Source organism: Passer montanus, unplaced genomic scaffold, assembly GCF_014805655.1.
Source record: "Passer montanus isolate IOZ18808 unplaced genomic scaffold, ASM1480565v1 scaffold9, whole genome shotgun sequence".
In the NCBI taxonomy this organism is placed as follows: Eukaryota; Metazoa; Chordata; class Aves; order Passeriformes; family Passeridae; genus Passer; species Passer montanus.
Genome location: NW_024374367.1, coordinates 4,925,780 through 4,951,831, shown reverse-complemented (window position 1 = coordinate 4,951,831; position 26,052 = coordinate 4,925,780). Strand labels below are relative to the sequence as shown.

Here is a 26,052-nt window from a genome sequence, read left to right as displayed (position 1 = left end):
TCATGTTTTTTCCATTAATTCTGGCACTAGAAACTGTGTTTAACCAATGAGAAGTATTAATTCACAATTCTGCTGGCACTGTGTGCTTCCTGGACAAAGGAGTTATTTGAGTTCTGCAGGACTAGGAAAAGAGTTTGCAGATATGAAGACTAAAGAGCTCACATGGTATGGAAATATGTATTTACCTTTAATAAGCCAGCACAAAAGAAAACTTGGCTTGTTGGCTGTGGTTTAAAGGGTCTTATTTTGCTGCTGAGCAAAATAAGAAACTGTGTTTTATGATGCTAAATTACTTAGTTAGATTATTTATTGGGGTGAAAAAGAAATGTCTGTATTTTTAGTATGCACTTGTATTCAAGTAAATTAAGTGGTTTCCTAAAAAGTGTGATTTTTCCATGCTGTTTTCTTCCTAAAACTGTTGTTCTTTATAACTGTGAATCAGTAACTTGCAGTAAAACTTCAGGCATTTGTGCTATATTCCATTTTGGCAAATTGTCATTTGACTATAAAATTCTGGTAACCAGGATCCAAAAACTTGGGCTTGCTATTAATTAGATCCAGACCTAGCAAAAACCAGTTACTTCAAACTTTCCATTGAAAGAGATCCTCTATCCTGCTCAGAGGAAGTTCATGCTGTCACTGAGTTCACTCATAGCAACTGAGCTCTACAAACAGTGCAGCCAGCACCAAGCACCCAGCTTTGGTAAAGGGCAGTGTTGTAGAGTGTTCTATTCTTATGTCTGTGAAAGTTAGAGAAAAGATCCCTTGCCATGGTCATTCACAGTAAAAAGCCAGTTTCTAAATCTCCTTTACAGCTAATATTTTTTCTTTCCTTGCCTTTAAGATCACACCTCTGAATTAAATTCAAATTTCCTGTACTGGCGTATCATAGCACTTGATTTTTCATGTTTCTTTTCTACAAGCTCCCTGTAGATGAATATATAGCATATAAATTATCTCGGTTTTTTAAAAATTAATCATCAGTCAGTAATATACAATCTACTGATCAGTTTCTTCTGGATTTTGTTAGTTTCACTAGTTCAGAAACAGAATGTTTGTTTATGCACACCCATCTTCATGTATATTGTGCTCCAGAACTGGTGAATTCCCTGCTTGCTACTTCTCTTCCTGCCACAAAATATGAGCCTAAATATTGTAAAGCTTTAAAAGCAACAAAATTTGGGGTTGTTTTCTTCTTTTAAAAAGAACAAGTTCAACAACAAACTCAGGAATCTTTTGTTTATATTTTGTTTTCTTGATTAAAGCTAAAGCTGTGGCACTGTAATTTTGGGTCGTACACTGTATTTTGTGAGGACAGCAAGACAAAAGCAGTCCTGAGTGGGGCCAGTGCCAGTTAAGTAGTCTGTAGGGATGTGGCTGCAGGATGGAAGGCAGAGAGGAGATGGATTTAAGCAGCAGGTTCTTTGTGGTCAGGATCAAGCAGTATCATGGTTAAAAGCACTTCTTGAGCAGTTCTCAAGCTTCACATGGTTTATTGTTCTCATATTGGCCAGCATTCTCTTGCTTTGAGCGCTGTACATGAACAAAATGAATGCCAGCCTTTATATTGTTTTGAACAGCCACAAGGAGAAGTTGTTCTCTTTTGGGAGTCCCAGTACACATCATGGGAGACAGGTTACACTGGTGATATAAACTGGTAACATCCTTGGGAGTGCTGTGAACTGTGGGTTGGCAACCAGTGAAAGGGTTGTGCTCAATGATTTGTGAACTTTTGTGGGCTTTTGGGTCTTGAGACAAAATCTTCATCTACATTTGCTGTGTAGTCCTATAGAAAATACTTCACTGGTACTTTTACTTTGCTCAGTCTTGAAGACATGTTAGGGAATCTATGTCAGCTAGAATGTTTTTCTTACAGTGTTTATTTGTCCATATTTTCAGACTGCACTCCTTACCTGAGTTCAGTGGGAAGACACGTGATTGGAGATGTGCAGAACATCACTATCAGTCAGTTTGCATGCCAGGAACAGGTGGCTGTGATGATCCTTTGGACAGCAAATGCCATTGGTAAGTTCTAGAGGGAAATGGACTCATTGATCACGGGTTTGGTAATAACTTCATGCTCATAGGTATTAAGTAAAATAATTAATTTATGCTTGGAATCCATGATGCAAACTGCCTACAGAGAAAGGAATTCTTAACACCTTTGCAAAGTTCCTATTTTTTCTGGCTTGCTTCAAAAACACCCTTAAAACAAGGATGTTCTCTGCAGTCATGCACTGCTTTTTACTGTCCCAGTTTAGTGAATTCCTGCTCTTCAGAACTGTGCAACTGTCCCTGGTTTCATTTTCTGCCCTAAGGCTTTGGTGCATTTCAGTGGCAGTGATTGAGTTTAGTTCCTGATCCACTTAAAGGTTCTTTAAGATGCAGATTGTCTTACAGGTGGAAAACATTACCTAATCACAGCTGTACAGACTTTAATGTGTTTCCTGGCCAGGCCTGGTGATTAAGAGTATTCCCCAATTGCTCCAGTGTCACTGGAAGTACCTTGTTGTCCACTAGAACTGTAGTGTCCAAAATTGAGGATGTGCAGAAATCCTTTTTCACTGAGAAACTTATTTCTGGTCTTTAAAAGAATATGTGAAAATTCCACTGAATTCTGCAGAACTGTGCATTTGGTAATCCTCAGCTGCAGACTGGATGAATCAAACATCCATGGGAAACAAAGCCCAGTGCTCTTCCTTGTGATCACCAGAGGTAAATCCTTTGGACAGCTTGAGGATAGAACTGCTGTTCAGGAATCTTGGGTAATGTGGGAACTGGGCACTTTCAGGGTCTTTGTGTAAGGAAAAATAGTGCTTTTGTTCCCTGAATGCTAAGAACATGTTTGGCAACGCTTTATCGTTTACAAAATTATAAAACATTAATCAAAATACACAAAGCAATGAAAACTCAGTGAACCAGAGGAGGTGGTGGAAAATGATACATTTGGAATTTTAGTTTTTGGGTTGACAAGCATAGCATAAATTGAAATTAGTCCATTTTGATTTATGTAGCATTTAGCTTACAAAAGCTGTGTCTGTGCCATTGATCAATATGTGTAATGCTGTTGAAGAGATGCAGTTAGATGGAGTAGGGAGAGTTAAAGAGCTGTGCAGTGCCTTTGATACCTGAGCCACACAACTGTCACAGGGTAACATTGGCATTTTCCTGGGATATTCACATCACTGTGACTCAGTTTAGTCATATCATGAAGTAATTCTGTGATGAGAACATTGTAAAGACACTGTGCTAAGTTGCAGTAGAGTAACTTGAACAAAATGGGTGTAGTTCTGGCAGCAGTTATGAATAACTGGAAGTATACATGCACTGGAATAAATTCCATTCCATTTAAGTAAAGTTTTCTGTTAGCCCTTACTGTACTAGAGCTAAATAAGTTGTAACAATTGTTATTATTTTAATCTGGTAGTCTCAGAGATGATAGTAAAATTTATAAAGGACTATTTCTATAATTTGCTAGCAAAATGTTATAGTTGCTTGTTAAAATGGAAATGTGAAGTTACTATGAAGTATTTCTGAAGGTGAAGAAGGTACTGGTACCTTACATTGCAGTGGTAATTTGGAAGCCCCTGATGAGACATGGGCCCCTCTGTTCCAAGCACTACACAACTGTGCAGTGATTGTAGTCTTTGCCAAAGACTGAATTCTAGATAGGCAAGATGGAATATGCAGAACTGACATACAGCAGCAGCTATGAAATACAAACATTTCATATTACTGATAAGTTTTATTCTTAAAGACAAATGAAATATATTCAAATTACATAAAATACGACACTATGCATTTTGAAATATTAATCTCCTGTTTAAATGCCCTGCTGTTTGTAGGGATTGAATACTTGAAGGGATTTCGAGTAATACTTGAGGAGTTAAAATCAGAGGGAAGACAATGCCAGCAGATGGTTTTAAAAGATCCAAAGCAGCTCAGCCCCAGTTTTAAACGAACAGTAAGTGCTTTGTTTCAAGAAAAGTTTCAGTGTTGTTTGACTGTGAGTAGTCTTGAAGGTGTTTATCATCCTAAAATGGTTTGGGTCATTAAAGATCATCCAGTTCCAACCCCCTGCCATGGGCAGGGACAGCTCCCACTGTCCCAGGTTGCTCCAAACCCCATCCAGCCTGGCCTGGAACACTTGGAGGGATGGAGCATTCACAGCTTCTCTGGACAGCCTGTGCCAGGGCCTCACTTCCTCCACACTGAAGAACTTCTTCCCAATATCTAATGAACCCTTCCCTCTTTCAGATTGAAGCCATTCCCTCTTGTCCTATTGCTCCATGCCCTTGTAAAAGAGTTGTTGGTTCCCAAAAGTATTATTGGTGAAATTAATGATAGTTGTTGCTTTACAGACAGATCTTGTTCCTTTTGATAGAAACTTTCCTGAAGCTGGAAACTGTCATTTTGGTGACTAGAGTACAAATGCATATCTGTAATAGTCTACATCCAGCTATGAATTGAGATTGCTCATGTCAGTTTGGAATACAGGGGTAGAGAAAGGATTCTTAATATATTAATTTCAGCCTTTGATTGCAAAATTGTGGGATTGTTTTGAAAAATACTTTCAGCTATGATTGTTGATTTTAAACTATGTTCCAATCTCGTCTTTTTTGTAGGGAATGGAATCCCAGCCCTTTGTAAACTTGAAGTTTGAAACAGATTACTTTGTAAAGATTGTTCCTTTTCCTTCCATTAAAAATGAAAGTAATTATCACCCATTTTTCTTCCGAACTAGATGTAAGTATTGCATATAATATGGTGTTGCATCTACTGTAGTATTGCATTTTGTGTAGTATTGCCTGTCATCTCTTCAGTGGGCCTCCCTCCCCTCAATGTTTTGGTTTTTGCAGCAGAGGAATGGAGTGGGTGAGGGAGTTGGATGAGTCTGGGTTAAGTAGCTACTGACACTGTTGTGGAAGGAAGATCTGGGTGTTAAGCAGAAAGAATTTGCATGCCATAGATAAATCTGTGGTGTGTGATCATAAGTGTTAGGCAGCAACCCGAAGAAAAGTCTCAGATAGGCCTGAGATTATCTCAGGTTTGCCTAGAGAAGGATCATTCCTGTGGTTCTCAGTTAACTCTTGAAGATGGTTTGCTTCTCTCTGGACATTGTGAAGAAGGGCAGATTGTTTTTTGCCTTTGACATTACAATTTAAAAACAGTTATCTAAAGACAGATGTAGAGGAGGACATCTAAAATTAGATAGCAGCACATCAAGTTGAATTTCTGCAATTACTTAGCAATTCTCATTGGAGGTGGAGACAAGAAATTTGAATGAGCTCCTCAGTGCTCACACAGTATGGTGAGAAACTGCAAGTACCCTTTGAGGTGAACTGTTGATATTTGTCCTGCTAAGGGCTTTTTTCCCTATAAAACTTGCTTAAGGTATTTTCAAGTCTGCCTGTTAACACAGACTGCTGCACCATTGGAGTAGTGCTCAGCATACTTACTTATTCTGAGTAAATATATTTAAGACTAGCTTTAACTTCCTCTCCTGATGTGCTGTGCCTGGTGTTATCCCTTTTGTCTCACTAAGAAATGTGATATTCAAATTAATAGATCTCTGTTTCTCATATAAAGATGAGAAGGGACTTGAAATCATAACAAAGGAGTTGAGTTTGCAAAATGCATTTAGTCCAGGCATATTAGAGTCTGGGAAAGAAGTGAAGGTATTAAAAATTATGAAGTCCCTACTTTGGCCCTTGGTATTTTTCTGCTTAAATAGCATAGCAGTTTGATACTGTATAATTAATATTTTTTCTCTATATTTGTAGCATGTGAATTGTTGCTACAGCCAGAAAACCTTATCTGCAAACCTTGTAAGTAAAATGTAATACTTCTATATATTAATCTTAGAAAAAGTTTCTGTACTTGAAGAGTCATTTTGCAATTAATTAATATCTCCTCTGACAGATTGGAAGCCAAGGAATGTGAATGTTACCCAGCAAGGTTTTAACATGCAAGTGTCCTTTGATCATGCACCTCACAACTTTGGGTTTAGGTACTACTTTCTCCACTACAAACTGAAGCATGAAGGGCTGTTTAAGCAGAAGACCTGCAGACAGGTATGTGGCTGAGTTTTGCAGCTCTTAAAAGCACAAAACCTACTAACATGAGGTGTTCTAAGGTCTTGTAGAAACTTTAAAAACTTAATATACAATAGTGTCAGTTTTAAAATTGTAAAACTATTTGGAGCTATTGATGTAAATAGCAACTGTGCTGTGATAGCACTCATCAGTCAAAGCCAGGCTTGGGGACTCCTTTGGACCTGGATGACACAAGTCAGCTCTGCAGGCAGACAATTGCATAAGTGAATGTACAGACTTAGTTCTGCTGGCCTAAGGTGTGTTAATACAAGAGTGCACTGCCTATTTCTAAATCAATGTGAATTCTTTATTAGGTTTTCAAAGCATGTGAATTGCTTGCAAATATTCTTTCTTTATGTAGGAGCAGAACACGGACACTACAAGTTGTGTTCTTCAGAACGTGTCTCCAGGGGATTATATCATTGAGGTAACATTGCTAAACAGTCTTCTGTACAACACCTAAGTGAACATGTTAATGGGAAAATGGAGTAAAATCAAAATATTTCAAATCACGCTGGTAGAATTGAACTCCAAGTATCCCTACTGAAGTAACTTGGGCAAGTAAGTTTTCTAGAATGATGCATTTTTTGGGCTTACCTAGAAACAGAGGCCAGACAAAGTTAGAAGAATAAAGCAGAGATATTTAATGAGGAGCCTTTTGGTGTATTAAGGGTGGATGAAGCCTCCCCAGGGGGCTACACCCAAAATGGGTGATGGACAGGAGTTTTTCAGATATGAGTTTGGTCCATTTACATATCAGGGGTTAATCCTCCAATTACAGCGCCAGGCTTACCTAGAAACAGAGGCCAGACAAAGTTAGAAGAATAAAGCAGAGATATTTAATGAGGAGCCTTCTGGTGCATTAAGGGTGGATGAAGCCTCCCCAGGGGGCTACACCCAAAATGGGTGATGGACAGGAGTTTTTCAGATATGAGTTTGGTCCATTTACATATCAGGGGTTAATCCTCCAATTACAGCGCCAGGTAATGAAGTCCAATTCCCCCAGTTTGCTCTCCCCCAATCCTCTTTTGTTTATACTTCTCAGGGCCTGAGGCTGTAGGGTATCCTTGGATCATGGACCCAGAGGGATTGTTGTGTCTAACCAAAATGTGAGGACAGTTAACTAGCACTTTATATGGAGTTTAGAGTTATGCACTAATGTGGTACAGGATTAGAAAAATACAAAGGCTAGAATCTTAAGGCATCACAATGTTCTTGACCTTTTCATAGCTTTGCTTCCATGAGTACACAGCACTTTGTGCCTTAAACCGAAGTTGTGGGCCTGCATAATTCCTGGACTTTGATTTTTATTTTTTTAATTGGAATTCTCTTTCTTGGTCAATTTTTATTATACTAGTTTGTGCTGCTCTTTAGTTTTAACTATTTGAACAGTAACTTTCTTCACTTTAGTCATAAAAGCTGTTACAGTTATTTTCATGTTGCAGAAAATAAAATTAATCTTTTACTTTTCCAAGCTGGTTGATGACACTAATACAACAAGGAAAACAATGCACTATGCACTAAAACCAGGTATGAATTCTGTTTTTTAAACAATATACTATATTTACTGTATTAATTTAGATTCAGTTTTAATTATGTTGAGAATAAATCTCTGTTTTACCTTTGTCTGTTTGCCAAAATCTAGGCTATTGAGAGAATTGTGCTGTGCTTGTTTGACCTAATGAAAAAAGAGTAGAGATGCACACTTGAGCATACACATGTGCATCTCTGCATTTATATTTAGTGGAGTTTAGATCAATCCATCTTTGGAAATCTTTGTGGGAAAGTGGCTTTTGTTCTATATGTGGATATGAGGAATGATAACTTTAATTGCATACAACAGAGAGTTGCAATAGTGTGGAAATACTGCAATGAAAGTGTGGGAGCAGCCTGAAGCCATCACCTGTGTCCTTCAGCCCTGGTACCAAACCCAGTGGTCTGGAGAGCCCGTCAGGTGAATGCTTCACATGCCTATGCATCAGAGCTGGCTTTGAGAAGCTAAACAGGGATTTCAGAGTGCAACTGCAGCCTCAAAACAGCCCCAGGTGGAGGCAGTGGATAAAATGCACTAAATCCTAGTGCACATTGCTAAGGGTGATCTCTGCAGTTCTTTCTAAGGGGCAAGTTCAGCACCCTGGAACCAAAATGTTAGGTCCAAATGACCACTGCATATCTCATCCAAACCATTTGCCACAGGGCTGTTCTCCTGGGGCTGGTGTGAGTTGCAGCTCTTGTTACTTATGAGTCACTCTGGTGCTGTGGCAGTGGGGCAACCACCATAAAACCTAATTGAAATGGAGCAGAACATGATGTTTGAGCATATTTGATATATTGTATCTTGGACAATTACCTGGTAATGGATTGCTGCAGCAGTTTTGCATTCCCAGTGTGAAGATTTGTTCAGGTAATTATATAATAATGCAGCTCATTTGCATGTGGCTAATTGTGCTTTGTCTTTCCAAGTGCACTCCCCGTGGGCTGGCCCCATCAGGGCCATTGCCATCACAGTCCCTTTGGTTGTCATCTCTGCCTTTGCCACACTCTTCACTGTGATGTGCCGCAAGAAACAGCAAGGTAGGAGGCTTCACTCAGTGCAGTGCCACTTCAAGATGTGCTTTTGCAACCAAAACAGTCTTCACTTAGGCTGACTCCAGAAATACCTTTATCTGAAAAGCTTGTTTTTCTATTTCTCTACCCTTCTTCCCCTCATTTTTTTGTGTGCCGAAACCTGTAGCAAATTCTTAATCAGTGCTTGATGGTAATTGGTTGCCTAGACAGATCAAGACTTCACTGTAGAAAGGAGAGAGCAAAAGCAATATTGGAAAATACTTTTTATTTCATGTTTCTTTGAGAAAGTACCATGTGACCGTGTAGATTACAAACAGATTTGTAAATGGGTGTGTTTTAAACATTCCCTTATTTTACTCAGAAATACCTAATTCATATTTATTTTAAATCAGAAGGAAAGTAAAGCTGTGTGATCCAATACAATTCACAGTGCTGTCTGGAATACTATCTGCAGCTGCTATTCCAGATTTGCTCACTTTCCTGGAAGTTGCCTTTACCTTTCATTTTAAGCCATCTTCCTAAATTTACTGTAAGCTCTGCTTGCAGATGTTTTTAGATTCCATTCCTCCTTGCTGACTTCTTCTCTGTATCCAGGAGCTGGCAAGCAACACTTAATACATTTAAATGTTAAAAATACATTGGCTTTTTATATAGAATTTAAAGAATCATGTGGTTTCATGAATAATGGAAAAAGAGATTACTTCTCCAAACCTCACAGACTGTGTTATCCACCTGAATTTTGGCACTGAGATATACTGCAAGTGCTATATGCCAGCTGAGTTAAATCCTTTTACCTTCTGGTCTTCTGTACTTATCCCCTTTGCTCACAGCTAGCACAGTTCCAACAAAAAACCCAGACAAATCACTGAGGATTTGTCTACGGAGAGTGTTGTTCAAGAATAGTTATTCCTGATGAATTGTTCCGAATTGAATCCCTGGATGGATATTTGTATTTTGAAATACTCATACTTTATTCCAAATTAGCTTAATCAGCTGTAAAACTAGATTAAATTGGTCTGGCATAAGGCCAGACTTTTATGTTCCTGCATAAAAGGATCTGTGCAAGGAAATAAATATTAATAGCTATTTTGGTTTAAATTAATCATGTGTTAATTCAAATTATTGTCAAATTAATGTCCAGACACGGGTGTGTATATATACACTAGAGAAATCTTGTAGGGTATCCTGAAAGGGTCTGGGGAGCTGGAGTTTAATATTCTTACCTGGCTTATGTTGTGGTTTGGGTTTTTTTAACAAGAGACTTTGTTAGACAGGAAACTCTTGAAGATGATGAATCTTTTAGGATTATAGTGTTTGAACAGAGATGTGAAGATTGTTGAGATTGAATAAAGGTAAAACAACTTGATTCTATCTGTAAAATAAATCTCCCTTGTATTTTCTGAGTTGGGCAGAAATAACTGCACATTTAACTTTGCAAGTGTATTCCACATGCAGCAAATCTTAAGCTGGATAAATAGAGTGTGTACAACTTTTCTCTTTCAGGATGGAAAGGAGAGGAAAATCTTTAGGAAAAAACCCTAAAGATTGTATTATATTGTATGCATTAGTAGAGAGCCTACAAAAGTAATAAAAACTCAAAACAAAATCAAGCTTTATAGTGTGAACTCTCTTTTCTCTTGCACTTTAGAAAATATATATTCCCATCTAGATGAGGAGAGCTCAGAATCTTCAGCATATGCTGCAGGTCTCCATGTGGAAAGACTTCGACCCCGGCCAAAAGTGTTCATCTGCTATTCCAGTAAAGACTGCCAGAAACACATTAATGTCATCCAGTGCTTTGCTTATTTTCTTCAGGACTTTTGTGGCTGTGAGGTAAACTCATTTCATATGTAAACAACTTTTCCTTAATTGAAACAGCACTCCCAAAATTCTGTGCTTGAAAAGTAGGTATTTCAGTCACTCCTTTCCACAGAGATAACTTTTGTTATTTTTCTAAATGTAGGTTGTATAAATTTTCATTACTTGGGGAAATGAAGAGATCTTATCCAGTGTAGAAAAACCAAAACAATCCAAACCAACAGAATAGTGGAAGATCATGATTTCAGGACTTTCATTCAGCCATGTTTAGCTTGCTTTGAATTAAGTGCTTTTTCTGTTCAGGAGGTCTTACATCTTTGTAATCAGCAGCAAAAGCTTTGTTGTCTACCTGATATACTTTGGTATTCCTAAAGTGTGTTTTGTATTGTAATTTAAAAGAAGTTGAATCTATCAAGACTTCTACTCATAGAGCAAAAACTGCATTATTAGGATTACTTGTATGTACTTATTAGGTGATTTTTATTTTTTTGCTTTCTTTGTGTTCCATTAATACTGTGAAATCAGCAGCTATTTTTTTTGTTGTTTTTATTTAAATGGTATGAGAGAGACATTTGAATTGCTACTTCGATTGAGCAGGCTTAGAATCTCATACTGCTGTCAGAAATTGAATCAATATGTGACCAGTTTTTCACTTTTCATCTGGAAAAAGGCAGGACAGTTGCTGTTCTCTGTGCTGCATTTTTCCCCCAGCCCCGGGCTATGGCTGGGATGAGCTGGAGCTGGGGTTCATTACAGCAACTCTGCTCTCTGGTGACCAAACACTGCAACACAGCCGAGGCCTCGTGTGTTTGCTGGGGATGGTCACAGCTTTTTGTTCTGCTTAAAATAGTTCAGCATAAGCTGTTTTATAACTAACTTACTTGAAACCCTTTATAGAGATGTACTTTAGCCCTACCACACTGCTCCTCTTTGCAATAGTGTTGAGATGAGCTCTTACTGCTCTAAGCATGGAATATATGGTCTCGGGCAGCATACAAAATTTATATAACAAAATATTGATGGAACCTATGTGAAGAAATGATACACGTTATTAAAGCTGTGGAGTTTAATAAAAAAAGTGATGCTTAATGCATAACACAAGAGTTGCACAAGTATATTTCATGTGGAATTGGAATGTTTTCTCAAAGGATAAAAACAGTGGCGTTTAATAGCCATTTAAAATAATAGCTTGTCCATAATAAAAATCCTTTCTCACAGATAGCAGGACACACAGGAGTTTGAAGAACAGAATCAAAACCAGACACCAAACTATCTGAATTTCCCAAGCAGCAGTAAAATGACCTCTCTTCCCCATGCACAGGCTAGAGCTGTGTGTTTGGAAGGAGCTGACAGTGATCTTCCAGTCCAACTGAACAGCACTTAGGCAGCATCACTTTCTTCCTGTAGCAAACTGTGTGGCAGCAGTTTTCAGGAGTCCTTGTGTTCTGGGCATCCACCAGATGCCAAACTTTTCCGCTCTGCTGTGGGTGAGACAGCAGAGCAAAAATTGTTGTTCTGTAGAAAAATGCTTCAAAGAAGATTTTATAAGTGGTTTTGATGTGTGTCTATTATGCAAGTTTTTTACATCTGTTTTTTCTCTCATCCTACTACTCATTCCTCCTGTGACATGAAGCATTGTGTCCCTCATCTTGGTGTACACAAGCATTTCAGATCACGTAGAATGGTTAGAAAGCTTTACAAAGTACAAAATAAAATAACTACTAGAATAAAATTTTCAGACCTTTCTCATCAGATAAAATTGTTTTGCATCCTAACTGGAAGATCTTGATATTATTGGCATTAATTATGTTTCTATCTAGATATGAAAATTCTTGGCATCACACTTCATTAATATGCAAGGATGATAAGTGAATGTTGCACTTAGGGGCACAGTTTAGTGGTAGACTTGGCAGGGCTGGGTGAATGGTTGGGCTTGACCTTAAAGGTCTTTTTTCAATCTGAGCAATCCTGTGATTCTGTTACTTCCATTACATTCAGCACATTATGGACCCAGACATACAATGGTAAATTGTTTGAGGCAAGCACAATTGTTTCTTGTAGATTGATAATACCAACTTGATTACATAAGTTAATTGTAATTTACTTCATCCAGCCACATTTTCTATGTTCTTTTTATTTCCCAAGAAATATTGCCATGTATCAAATCCACAGTGGTTTTCATTTAAGGAACTACTTGGGTTTATATACATAAAACTTAACCAGATCATTTTTTTTCCTTTTTCTAGGTGGCTTTAGATTTGTGGGAAGATCTGAAAAACTGTAAAGAAGATCAGAAGGAGTGGCTTATTAAAAAAATAAATGAGTCGCAGTTTATCATCATTGTGTGTTCCAAAGGAATGAAATACTTTGTTGAAAAAAAGAACTGGAAGCACAGAGGAGTAACCAAAGATGCAGGAAAAGCAGAACCCTTTCTCTTTGCTGTGCTGACTGTTGCAGAGAAGCTTCGTCAGGCAAAGCAGAATTCAGCTGACCTCTGCAAGTTCATTGCAGTCTACTTTGACTACTCCTGTGAGGGAGACATCCCTGCTATTCTGGATCTGAGCACAAAATACAAACTCATGGACAATCTCCCCCAGCTCTATTCACACTTACACTCCAGAGATCCTAGTGCACAGGATTCAGAGGTGTTTCCTGCTAACATCAGTAAAAGGAATTATTTCAGGAGCAAATCTGGGAGGTCTCTTTATGTTGCTATTTGCAACATGCATCAGTTCATTGATCAGGAACCAGACTGGTTTGAGAAACAATTCATTCCCTTCCCTCCACCTTCTTTACACTACTCAGAGCCTGTCATGGAAAAATTTGATTCAGGCTTGGTTTTAAATGACTTGGTGAATAAGCAGGTGATGGATGGTGATTTTTACCTGAAAACAGATCTAAACATTTCAGTGGGGAATTCAGACTCTCACTGTATAATTCAGCACTTAAACCTTGGAGAAGATATAGAAACTCAGGACATTCAAGGTGGTGGCAGCTCTGTCTTTCAGCCACTGTTACATGTTGTTAAAGCTTCAAATCTGAAAGACATGCCTCGAGATTCTGGAATCTATGATTCATCTGTCCCTTCATCTGAATTATCTTTACCTTTAATGGAAGGACTACTGACAGACCAAATGGAAACCTCTTCCATTACAGGAAGTGTTTCTTCCTCATCAGGTTTAGGTAAGACACAGTAGTATATAAAAACTTACATTCAGTTACTGTGCATATTTCTGCCATCTCCAAATAGGTAAGGTAATATGTGAGGAGCCATATAAAAGGCTGCAGAGAAAGGTAAACATTGTATAAAGATGGTAAAAATAAACACAAAATTAAAAAGAAAAATAATACATAAAATAAAAATAATAAAATAAAAAATAGACTATAAAAATAAAAATAGGTAGAGTAACTTTGGAAATATTTTTTTTTCTAAACTTACAGTGTGTGGAGGAAATTTAGCTAGGTAAGATTTCACTAAAATTCTATTAATAAGTCACTGCTCATTAATTGACCTATTCTTGGAGAGATAGCTTCTTCCTTCCAGGGACTCCTTGGCAGCTGGGATTTCAGCTGACAGCTGTGTGGTGTGATCAAGAGGGTGATATGGTGAAGCATTCTCACAGACAGCCATCAGTCTAAACCTGACATTGCTCCAGCACATCCTGGATGCTTTAGGGGTGTCATCTGCACTGTGGTTAACTCAAGTTTCAGAATGACATCAGGCTTCTCACCAGACACAGGGCTGGGGAATGAACAAATGGCTTTCAGTGGAGGAATTTAAATGCTTGGAAGACATTCTCCAGAATAGATACCCAGCTCAGATACCTCCAGTTAGAAGGTGTGAATTTTGCCTCAGGCTGTATAAAAAACCTGATCTAACCTTACTAGTTCCAGGATATTGAACTGGCATCACAACTGCCTCAGTGTGGAGTGTTCCAGCAATTGTACTGGTATGATAAAAGTGCTCTGCTGAGATTTTCCTTAAGCAGCTACAACAGGTGAATATTGCATTTTGATGGTTGTATGCTGTTCTGGAATGAGTGTTAACAGTGTGTTAACTAGACTTTTCTGTTGGATAAATGAATTTTTTATTCTTATTTAGATAATTCATAACTACTGTTTGGTGCCAGAATTATCTTGGAGGAAGGGAATACAAATGCTGATTTACAGATACAGCACCTATCAATGTGACTAAATAGTTAAAATCTGAAAAAAATTCAGGTGGAAAAAAATACAGATTTACTGTTTTAATTAATTAAGCAACAATTACTCTGTTTTCAAAATTAAAATTATATTTTTTACTTTCCTACCATCTTCTAACTTAGTCTTTTCTCATATTTGTGGGAAAAAGTACAGATGATCTCTGTGAAGGTTCTAGTGAAAGTAGGATGCTGGTTTAAAATGTATGGGCTCTGTGTAAGAATGCTTTCCCAGTGTCCCCCTCCTGATTCAATGGCTGAGCTGTCAGCTGCCTGTCCCAGCTGCAAGGAGCACAGGAAGAAAGGGGCAGTCTTCCCAGTAATTAATTCTCAAGTCACATACCCCCTTGTTAACACGCTTCAGCTGTAGAGGTTAAACGTTAGAGCTCTTGCTGATAGAGCTGGATCTTAGCACTGATATTCCAATTTCTCAGGAAACCACAGTTTCTGCCATTTTCCCATTTACTGTCCTCATCCAAAAGCACCACCCTGACTGACTGTCCCCCAAACCTCCCTCACCCAAATGAGGTACAGGGTACAAAGGAGACAGCACTGGAACTGACTCTAAAAGCATCATCTGCCTTTTAGAGTGCAACCCATTACATTTCTTTAGTGTCCCAGACATACAAAACATTTTTTGTGAGCTAATGAGAGGAGTAAATAGAATTTTTTAGCTTTTATTGTTCTGAGAGATAGACACATCCAAGTTATTGCTCTGAATTCACCCTACATTTCATTTTTTTACTTATTTTACCTGTTACTTGGTCAGAACAGATGTGAATAGCTCTGACATTTAGCATCTCAAAAGATCTTTCCTTTCTTCCTTTAAAAGCCAGTTTTATATAATCTTTTGAATAAAAATCATAAATCACCTAATTTATAATCCTTTCTATTTTTCAGTGCAGGTTCCTGAGCAGACTGCTGGTCTGCAAAGTAAAGATTCTCAAAGACATCATCATATTTGGCATCCTCAACTGGAGTTCAAACCAGTTTAATTTTGATGAACCAAACCTTTACTAGGTCCATTCACTAATAAGGTCTTCCCTAAGAAGTCCTGCCTGGGAAGAAAATCAGTATTGTAACTCTAGATAACGTTTTGCTAGTTCAGCCTCAGGAGTGCATGACAAGGTGGTGCAGAGGCATTTCATAAGTTTTCTTGGCATTGTTTCTGAAATATTGACTGAGTACAAAATCACTGTTTCAATTAATGAACTTCACTTTTTTTTTTTTTTTTTTTTCCCTTTTATAGGGGAAGAAGAACCTCCTGTAATGACTGCTACAAAGTTCTTAGTGCCTGGAATATGTAAAGCAGAACTTCATTGCCACATCCACGCTGATGAACTGCAGGCAATTGCTCCCTTATAACACATTACAACATTGTTATGCATTGCCACTTTATCAACAGCCTCTGTTTGTGCTTTAACTACCACACTGTCTCAGCACCAAATCTACTTGAAGGAACAAACAGCCCCCAAAGAAGATCTGTTACTCCGTTTTTTGTGGCCAGTAAACTTGAATCTGTTGATATTTTTATAAAAACTCTAATGATTTGAAAAATGTAGCATGAAAAACAGAAGAGCATACATTTAAAATGATTCCTGTTGTAATTTAAATATCATTATATTACACTGTTTACAGATGCCATAATCAAAATTTACTATTTTTGCTAGGAATAACTTTGCAACTGGTCATAAAATAGCTTGGATCATTAAGCCTTAGTAAATTTTGTAGTCCAGCCTCTAGTTTTAAGTGCTGATGTACTTGATGGCAGGAGTGTTGTAGTCAATGAGAACAGGATTTTTTTCAGAAGTAAGATAAAATGCCAAAGGTGACATCAAGAAATTCTCCGTCAGAAGAAATAATTTTCTTTTCAAAATCTTTGAGCTCTCTTCCTCAGCCTCCTTTTCCCAGATGCTGATGTGTCTCAGTATTTAAGTCCAGTGCATGTCTCCCTGCTCTGCATCAATCTCCTGTGTCTCCTCTGCAGTCTGGCTCTGGTGACTCACAAGCAGCACCTTTCTGAGGCTCAGGATCACATAACAGACAAAAATACAGGTCCTCCATATGCTGAATGGGACCATGGAAACAAAGCTTCCTGTTTCTTCCTGAAGGGCTAATATAAAGAATAAAGAGATGGGAGAAGGAAGACCATATCTCATATTGAAGATATTCTAGGTTTGTTCAGCCATGTGTGCTTTATGGGGGTTCACATCATCATCCAAGGACATGGTGCTACAAAACCACCTGGGCTAAAACAAGCCAAGACTGGCAGTTAACAGGCAGGAATACTTTGTCTTGAGCCAAGCAGTGAACAGAAGCCAGTGAGTTGTTTTGCAGTTTACACTATTTATCATCACTTAGTGATTAAGATTGTGTGCTGTCACTGGTGTTATATTAAGGAAAAATGCAAAAACTACCACTGGCCATTTTTATCTGCTGACACAGAGCACACACGTCCTGTTTCCTGCAGTGACCAGGTGGGTAAATCTTCATCCAATATGTCCCTCCTGTTTGCCAGAAGCAACTTTTCTGAAATTAAATGCATCTCTGTAACTGCAATTCCAGGCACTGTTACAGTATTTGCTGCATGGGAGCAGCAAATACTGAAGGACACCTCACCAATGTGCCTTTGCTCATTCTGGGCACAGTCAAATTCTGGCTCATTTAACCTGTATTCACATTCCACTATCAGGAAGTTACCTTAAAGAGAATTAAGGGAGAACTCAAATACCTCAAATATTCTCTTAGTTTTAATAGATGAGAATTAGACATTGATACCTGTTACATTTTATTATCCATTTTAATAGCATGAGATAGAACTATTAAGTGATGATTTTGGCTGAGTAGCTGTAAAGCTCACGGGTTGTTTTCTTGGGTTGTTTTTGTTTTGTTTTGGGTTTCTTTGTGTCAGTTTATATTGAATCATTGGAATTTCCAAACAAAGGACTCTTGAGATTGTTATCACAGATGGAGTAAGAAAGTGCTGTAACAATTATTTGTGTATAACAATTAATGGCAGAACTCTGACATGCCTTGCAATTGTAATACAGAATTCTGTGATCATTTGGATCAGCATGTGTTAGATCTGGAGGGCTTTGTCCAGTAATGAAATGCTCCTTATTCTTTTTGCTTTCTGAATTTCAGAGGACACTACCTGGAAAACTTCAAAACTTGCAATATTTAAGTCTAGGTAATTTTACACACATAGTGAATCATCTGTGCCTTTGATGATTTTTTTAAGGCTGTGCCTTGAGCCTTATTGAAGGCAAAATACTCCATGTTTTCCCATTGCTTGAAGGTCAGACTAGGCAGAATCATTTAGAGATAAATGCTCCTCCACTAAATCCAGCTATGAGGGACATGGATTTGGTGCAGTTCTTGTTATTTTACTGAAGAAAGGGTTTGGATTGAATAAGCCAAGACAGAAAGGTGACACAACCCCTGTGCTGAAGATGTGCTGTGCATGGAAATGCCAAAGCTGCACAACAGGAGGAGGAGGAGGAGGAGGACGAGGCCATTTCTTAGCAGTGAGCTGGTGAAGGTAATGCTGCTTTCATCCATGGGAAGTCCCAGCTCACTTAGTGTTACTTAATGCTGGGCTAAAGATTGGGAAGATTTCCTTGTTCTGTTAAGTACTGTGGCAAACTCAGTATTATGAAATGAAATTAAGTTTTCATTTTGAGCTCTAAGAAAGCTGAGTGTTGCAAAGGGATGAAGGCAGTTGCACAAAGAATCGCTTGTCATTAATTTTTTTTTTATTTGTTCAAAATTTGCTGTACAATCTTGCAAAACTTATTTGTTAATTATGAAAAGTCTATGCAGATGACAGTCACATCTAGGGGTGAGAGGGAAGAAAAATTCCTTTATTCCTTCTTAGCTTAAGGTGGAAGCAGCATATTTTATGTACTCAGAAGAAAGACAATATAATTAAGTGAAAATATAGATTAGGATGGCCCACACCTAAAGTTTACAAAAGTAAGAGAAGTAATACTTAATCTAAAATAGTATAGCTTTTTTACAAAGCCACAGTTCCTAAAACTTTAGATATTGTGTATAGAGTTGCTGAAAGGACATAGTACTGAATTGACAAGAGTTCTTCATGCTGGGAATAGCAGCAAAAATCCTTGTAAAAATTATTTTTTTAAAGATATGTTAACACACATACTAGAAGTTAGCTTACTACTGTTTTCAAGCATTAATAAATTCTAAACATCATGTTAATGGTGAAAGGATCCCTTTAACTTCTGCTACACTCAGGTGTGTGGACATTGGATATTTCATAGTGTATTTTCTGGGAGGGTGAAAAAGCATTGGAAAGCTGAAGGCTCAAGATGTGACAGTGTGTTCAGCATTTTGAATGGGAATATAGTTGTTGCCATAATTTGTACCTGTCCATGGATACATCAACTGTTGAAAATAGACTGCACCTGACATTTTCAGAAATAATGTTTTGTCATACTTTAATTTAGAAGTTAAATACCAAAATAAAATATTTTTGTTCTATTTCATTTGTTGGGCTTTTCTTATGCTATTGAAAAGAAATGGCTTAAAAGTGCAGTGGTTTTATCCTGCACACTTGGAGTGCAGTTCCACACAACACACAAGCAGCCAGACCTGCTAGCTGCTGTTCATGCCCTACAGCTGGGAGAGAGGCAGCTGTTTTGATGGGTGTTTATTATAGTTGAGCAACTCTAAGAAATATTAACTTCTAAAACTTCTGTATGGGATGGACTGGGTCAGATTTTATTTTTTAATAAAATTGCATTAATATGATTCTATGTAATTTTTTCCTCTATCTTCCCTGAAGGTCTCCTAGCAGTACATTCTTGTTCTGCATGCCAAGTGAAACCTATCCACATCCACAAAACTGTAATGACCTGAATTAATTTTGTCAAAGAGGATGTGATAAATACCTAAGATTTATATGTGGGTTTTTTTCATCCAGCTGATTTCAAAGCTCTGTTCCAGTCAGTGAACCCTGCAAACTGTAATTTTAGGGGTAAGCCTTGAAACCACTCTGATTCGTTTTGTTGCTGGAGTAAATGAAGGTAATCTAGTTACATAATGTTAGATATAACTGTAGATACACAGTTTGTGGTGACTGGAGTGGGGCTGGCCCAGCCCCATCCCCAGTGGGCACAGCTGTGAGCAGCACTGACAGCAATGAGCCAGGGAGTGCCCAGGGGCACTGACCAACCTCCAAAGGGAGCAGAGGGCACACAGGGGCAATGCATCAACGTGAGGGGATAAAAGGTTGGCTGAAGAACAAGAAAAGGCAGATGCTTGCAGCCTCCTGAAGTGCCATGATGTTATTCTGCATGGGCAGATGCCTGAAGCCTTCTAATGAGGTGTGGTGTTACTGTGTATGGGTGGATGCTTAAAGCCTTCTGAAATTGTGTGGTGATACTCTGTGTTGTGGCTATCTCAACTGTGACTTATGATAATTTATAATGTAATAGACTTCATAGCTATAATAGTAAAAATTCATGCAAGAAGAAATCAACATTTGGAGAATTTTCTTCATCAGGTGATAAAATACTTAAAGCTGTAGCAGTCAAGGCCAATTCACAAAAATCAAACTTTTTTCCAGGCTCTCCTGGTAGGGTCACAGGCCTTGGCAATAGATGGCAGGTTGAACTACTGTGAGTGAGTGTATGGAATGCTCTCCTGTTGGGCTGCTGATTTAGTTGGAATTCTAACTATTTAGTTGCTACTGGTGTGCAACAAGATCTGCTTGAAAAGAGGCAGTCTTGTTGATTATATGAGTCAGGTAAGTGTGTTTTGTGGCAGGCCATAATTTTGGCTTTTTTTCTCCTCAGGGGAAGCGTGTGTCTGTGGTTTCATGTAATTCTAAACTCTCTAACACATCTGCTCCCCGTGTAAGTTCTGTATTAACCCTTTAACTGTAAATCAGCATCAAATTGCATACAAAACTTACCCTGAGTTTTTGTAATAGGTTTATGAAGAGATTTTACTCAACCTAAAATACTTGCTATTGATAATTGTAATTAATTTTCCTGGGAATACAACATTTTTTCCATTTCTTCAATATTGCATTTCTTAACAGCTGTAGAACCCTGGATTATACCAAGGGCTTGGGAAACTGACTCAGTCTTTTTTCCATTTTAAACTAAATTAACCTTTAGAGGCTGTCTTTCATTGGAATATGACTACTTCCAATAACTGCAAACCAGGACTAGATAATGTTCTTCATTACCTTTGCCAGTACAGTAAAACTACAGATCAAACCTAAAAACAGAAGTCACGTTCTTCATGGTTAAAAAAAATTATTTCTAACCCAATTACAGAGGCTTAAACTTGTCAAATTGAATGCCTTGCATAGTAAAAGGGGACTAAACACTTGGAGAATGGGCTTGTTTATTTTTCACACACTTGCCAAACTAAACTGTGTTTTAAAGAAAAAAAATTCCCAAAAGGATGTTACATTGAGGAAACCAGTGCCAGGAATATTTTCAGGGCAGCAAGTTACTGTCTGGTGAAAATAATTTCTGGTGCAAATTATAGAATATAATCACAATATAGAAGTGATTTTTGGCAATTCTTCATGCCTTTCTGGAAGGCAGTGGCCACACCCTTTTTAGTAATGCTTTATTTCTCAGGTGATTCAACCAATCTCAATGGGTCTGGTTATGAAATCAGATACTAATGATGGGAGTGGGACATAGATGAGACAGATTTTTCTTTACAACTGCACAAGTGGTCACATACAGGCCATGAGCAAGTGTTACTGTCCTCATGTTACATGAGAGCTGGGCAGGACCTAGATAAAGTCTAGGAAACAGATCCCTTGGGAATGGAGGTGGGCTGGTGTCAGCTGAAGGCAGAGCACAGGGCTTCATGTCTTGGTGTGAGCCATAATGGTGATTCTGTCAGCAGTCAGTGTATTTGGTCAGAGATTATTGTTGCACCTTTGGCATTTTGCAATAAGTTGTGTGATGGAACCGCAGGGCACAAACCCTTGGTTTGTGTCTCAGAGAGCTGCAGCACCACTGCAGCAAATCATCTACTGATGGAGCATGATGGGGAACAGAGGCACAGCAAGAACTGCAGCAGGAAGAGGTAGATTTGGGGCGGATATGAAGCAATGTTTTATTTCCCTTATGACACCCCACAGACACCTCTGAGTGTGAGGTGCCTCGGGGCAGACTCTGCAGGAGCCTGTTTCAGCCCTGGAGCTCCTTGGTGCTTCTTCTGGAAGTGCATTGCCTGATGAGAACCTGGTTTGCAAGAATGACTCCTTTATAATTTTGATGAAAATCTGGAGTGATTTAATTGCTGTCAGTTACATCATACTTATTTCAAAATAATTAAAAGTGAGACTAGAATTAGACCTCCTCGTCTTTAGCAATGTGTAATAGAGGGGATGTACCCATAAAAGCTGTGAGTCATCAACAGAAAGGAAACTGTCTGCTCTGTTCTGTAGCTTTTGCAAACATGCCAAGGTGTGTTTAGGTGTTAGGAAGGAAGTCACCATCTCTTTGCTGAACAGTTGGACAATGCTCAGCTACTGAGGGTGGAGTGGGAATAGCAGTGACAGTGAATCAGGAAACAGGGCAGGATTTGTGTTTTCCCCCTCTTTGCTTAGACTGCCTCCAAACCTGAGAAATACCACTACGTTAATTTGAATATTCATGTTTTTACCCTTCAATTGGCTTAATAAACATTTTTTTTAAAAGTATAACAGTCAGATATCACTGTGTTTTTAAGATAATGCTTTGGACTGAAGTAATAATACATTTAACAGTTGAGTTTTATATTTTGCATACTAAAGAAAATTCCATGCTTGCTATGATTTTAAAATGCTGAACAAACAACAATTACAAAATACATTATATACTATATTGTCTTTAAACCCAGGAAATACAAATTAGTAATTACTCAAAAGTGTTCAGTCTCCCTGGACAATGCTTTTAGTTGATGTACTTGAGCAGATTCTACTTTGTTATATAATTATAAATGTTACATCAACTAATTATTCCTTCCCTGTGTGCATAGGTAAGTGGAAATTTTGTGGACACATAAAGTACTCTAAAAGTTAAAGGTCTCTAAACAGACCATCTCTTCCCATTTCCTGATAATGAATATCAAATTAAGCTTTAAATCAGTGATCTGGAACTGCTGCTTTCCATGACAGGCATGGTAGGTCCTGGATGAAAAATGGATGTGCACTTACAGCCTGTGCATCTCTGCTGTCGTAACAGGCACTGCCAGAGCGAGGAGGGGGTGGGATGTCTGCTTCCCACTTATCCTGGCTGCAGCTGTGACAAAGGGTCAGTGTTTCAGGAACCCATCAGAAATTATCAGATTGAGCAACCTCAGAGATTTCTCCATTCTGCTAATTTTATCAATGCTGCTGGGAGCCCAGGTTTTGCCCATAACCTGGTGTTGCTTAAAACATAAATCCTGACTTTGCCATAGGGCAAGAGAAGTGCCCAGTCTCCACACACCTGTGTAATTTATGTGAATTGCTACTTTAAGAGCAGAAAAAAACTCCAGCTGTAAACTATTATGTAAAACTACTATGACATCTTGATGGCTATTATCCAGTTGAATTGTCCTTAGTTTAAAAATAATTCACCTTACAAACCAGTATCATTAAATATTATATTAATTCCAGAATGGTTTTATACAGTGTGGAGTTTAGAGATTACTTTAGTATTCCAACCTGCAGAAATGACATGGAATTAGAGACCTTTACTTAAAGCAAGGTCTGTGTCCATATGTCTGTCTCTTCCATACCACACTCCTATCCTCAGCAATTAGAAACAACTGAGAGATTAAATCTCCTCACAAGATGTTGGTTTAGACAATATGGCCAAACCATTGTTAATTATTAGTTATTCTGCTGTGAAGTGTTTCTGGTGTCTGGGCTACAAAATGGGATGAGTTCCTTTATTATTGTTTTTCCATTGGCTGTTTTATATTGGCAATGCTACTCCTGTGAGAGACCTACCACCTACATGTCATTTGCATTTAAGTGATGTAATTGTTAGTATTTACTATTATTATACTTGACTTCAGTCAAGGAAAATGACATGATCTTTACCAGGCACAGTACAAACATAGACTAGAAAGAATCCCTCATCTAAAGTGCTCACCATCTACCTCCACCTTCACACCCCTATGGTTTTCCATATGGTTTTTCCAGGTCAATAGGGCTTTTGAGTGTATTTCCATACTACTATTTTGTCCAGAACACACGTGGCCTGTTACCACCTGTACATTTGTTGCTACTTTCTGTAAGTTTTTAACCTAACGGGACCTACTCCTGGTCGCTGGCTCTTAATATCGTTTGAGACTCTTAGCGATGTCCTTTGCCTTTCTAAGGTCGGTTTGCCTCCTTAGCCGTTCCCAACCCCGGCTTGGCTTCCTCCGCCTCCCTGGGCAGCGCAGCCCGGAGCCCCGGCAGATTGCTGCTGTGGGCCCGAGCAGCCGGGACGAGCCGTGCAGCCGAGACCCGGAGCGGAAAGGAAGGACGGGACAGCCGAGGAGCAGCTTGGAGCCGGGAAAGGGCCCGGAGCGCGCAGGGCGGAGAGGCGGGCGGGGCTGGCGGAGAGGGGCGGGCGGAGGGGCGAGGCGGGCGCGCACACCGAGGCACATCCCCCGCCTCCGCCTGCCGTGACAGCGCCCCGAGCCCCCGGGACCGCGTCCCGCCCACTGCCGCCGGCTCCCCGTGCCCACCCGCCGGGCCAGCAGCTCCGCCGGCCGCATGCCCGGAGCGGAGCAGGAGCAGGACGGTGCAAGGTGAGTGCTGTCCCTCGGGGCTGGGCAGGTGGGCGCTGCCCAGCGGAGCTTGGACGGGCTCGACTCTCCTGGGGCAGCCGGAGGCGGCAGTGGCGGAGCTGAGCGGAGGTCGCTCCGGGGGGACCCGCCGCGCCTTACGGGATCGGCTCGGAGCGATAGCGGCGGGTCCGGAGGGGACTCCCGCCAGCTCCGGCTGGGTGGAACGGGGCTGGTCCTGCTCCAGCTCCTCGCCCCGCTCCGCGATGCCCCGTGCAGGGGAGGCCGCAGCTCCGCGCTGCCCAGGTCGGTGCGGGACGCGCGGGCTCCGCTCGTGCCCCGTGAGGGGCCCTGAGGGGGCGGCTCCGGGGCCCGCGGGCGCCCGACCCGCTCCCTCTCGGGTGCCTTTATTAGTTTATGCTTTTGAAGAACTTTCAGCGCTTGTTTAGTGGTGAATCTTACGCGAGCGTCGGCTTCGAGGGAAGGGCCGCGGTGCCCGGAGCCGGCCGCCCGCTCTGAGCCCCGGTGCTTGTGACGGGCCGGCCGTGCCCCGCTGCTGTTCGCCTCGGCGGGGCCCGGAGCCGGCTCTCGGCCCTTCCTCCTCGGGGGAGGAGGTGGGGGAGGCTCGGGCCGAAAGGAAAGTGGAAAAAAACAAGCAGGGAGAGCAGTGAGTTACACTTGGGGAGTGCACAGCGGGCTGCGGTGGGAGGCAGCGCGGGGGCCGGAGCCGCAGCCGCGCTCTGCGGTCCGCAGGTGAGCGCGGTGCGGTCCGTGCTGCCTGCGCGCCTGCTCATCTCGGTGCTGGCAGCGGCCAGGAGCTGGGATTTACTCCGGAGCCATTTACGTTCATGCAAGAAATCAAACTCTCGTAATTTTTTTCCACGAATTTAATTTTTTAAATTAAGGTTTATATAGTTCTTAGGACTGTATAAACGTTCTTGTGTACTTTTTCCGTGTATACCTACATTTACTAATGCAATCTCTAGTTAAGTGTTATCCTTTAGTACGTTTTGACAGCTAAAGGGCAGAGGAAATTCCCTCATCCTCAGACCTTGCTATAGCATTGCTTTGGTTGTATACTTAATTCTGCAGCATGTACGGAGGTCTGCTGAGTGCAACAAGCTGTGAGATGGATGTTGTATCTGTACAGAATTTGAGTTCAGAATAGGAGAACCCATGGGATTTGGAAACGAATGGAGCTAAATATTTATTGCGGAAGAATAGTGCTTGCAGAATGTAGGTGATGCATGAAATGGAGCTGCCCTGGTGCAGATGAAGTAAGGGAATGCACGGGTATATCCCTGGCTTGTCATTTAGTGGATTGAGTCCTTCTATTTAAATTTTTCGTAGGTGTAATATGATACCTGTTCTCAGTAAATTTTCTGAGGCAGTGTCAGTAAATAAAATGTCATTGTTTTGAACAGAGGTGCCATTCACTTTCCCATCGGAGCGGTGTGCAGGGGTTAGCAGTGTGACAAGGCCTCGTGACCCGTGAGGACACTGTGACACTCGGTATCATTCCCTGCACATCCTCGCAGACCTCCGCTCTGTTTTGAATAGCTCGCTTCTTCTCAGGACTGTTTGTGTGCAGACAGTTGTTCTGGCGTGATTCCAAGCTGTGGGAGTCGTAT

General features: G+C 40.0%; 2 protein-coding genes across 5 annotated transcripts in view; both read left to right on the top strand.

Moving 5' to 3' along the window:
* The window catches only part of IL17RD (interleukin 17 receptor D), a 43,301-nt gene extending 24,113 nt beyond the window's left edge, over positions 1 to 19,188 (top strand). Inside the window, exons 3-13 of the mRNA XM_039695550.1 lie at positions 1,900 to 2,025; positions 3,846 to 3,964; positions 4,626 to 4,746; positions 5,784 to 5,828; positions 5,923 to 6,074; positions 6,457 to 6,522; positions 7,571 to 7,625; positions 8,559 to 8,669; positions 10,312 to 10,496; positions 12,728 to 13,664; positions 15,930 to 19,188. Of these exons, the coding sequence (XP_039551484.1) occupies positions 1,900 to 2,025; positions 3,846 to 3,964; positions 4,626 to 4,746; positions 5,784 to 5,828; positions 5,923 to 6,074; positions 6,457 to 6,522; positions 7,571 to 7,625; positions 8,559 to 8,669; positions 10,312 to 10,496; positions 12,728 to 13,664; positions 15,930 to 16,045 (2,033 nt within the window). The 3' untranslated portion in view covers positions 16,046 to 19,188. The remainder of the gene's footprint in view (positions 1 to 1,899; positions 2,026 to 3,845; positions 3,965 to 4,625; positions 4,747 to 5,783; positions 5,829 to 5,922; positions 6,075 to 6,456; positions 6,523 to 7,570; positions 7,626 to 8,558; positions 8,670 to 10,311; positions 10,497 to 12,727; positions 13,665 to 15,929) is intronic.
* Positions 19,189 to 20,008: 820 nt separating this feature from the next.
* The window catches only part of ARHGEF3 (Rho guanine nucleotide exchange factor 3), a 111,599-nt gene continuing 105,555 nt past the window's right edge, over positions 20,009 to 26,052 (top strand). Inside the window, exon 1 of one of the 4 annotated variants that reach the window (XM_039734375.1) lies at positions 20,009 to 20,028. In XM_039734375.1, coding sequence (XP_039590309.1) covers positions 20,024 to 20,028 — 5 coding nt within the window. In that variant the 5' untranslated portion in view covers positions 20,009 to 20,023. Of the gene's footprint in view, positions 20,029 to 24,294; positions 24,446 to 24,622; positions 24,728 to 26,052 lie in introns of those variants that run through there. The other 3 variants (XM_039734374.1, XM_039734377.1, XM_039734376.1) reach the window with 3 other exon arrangements.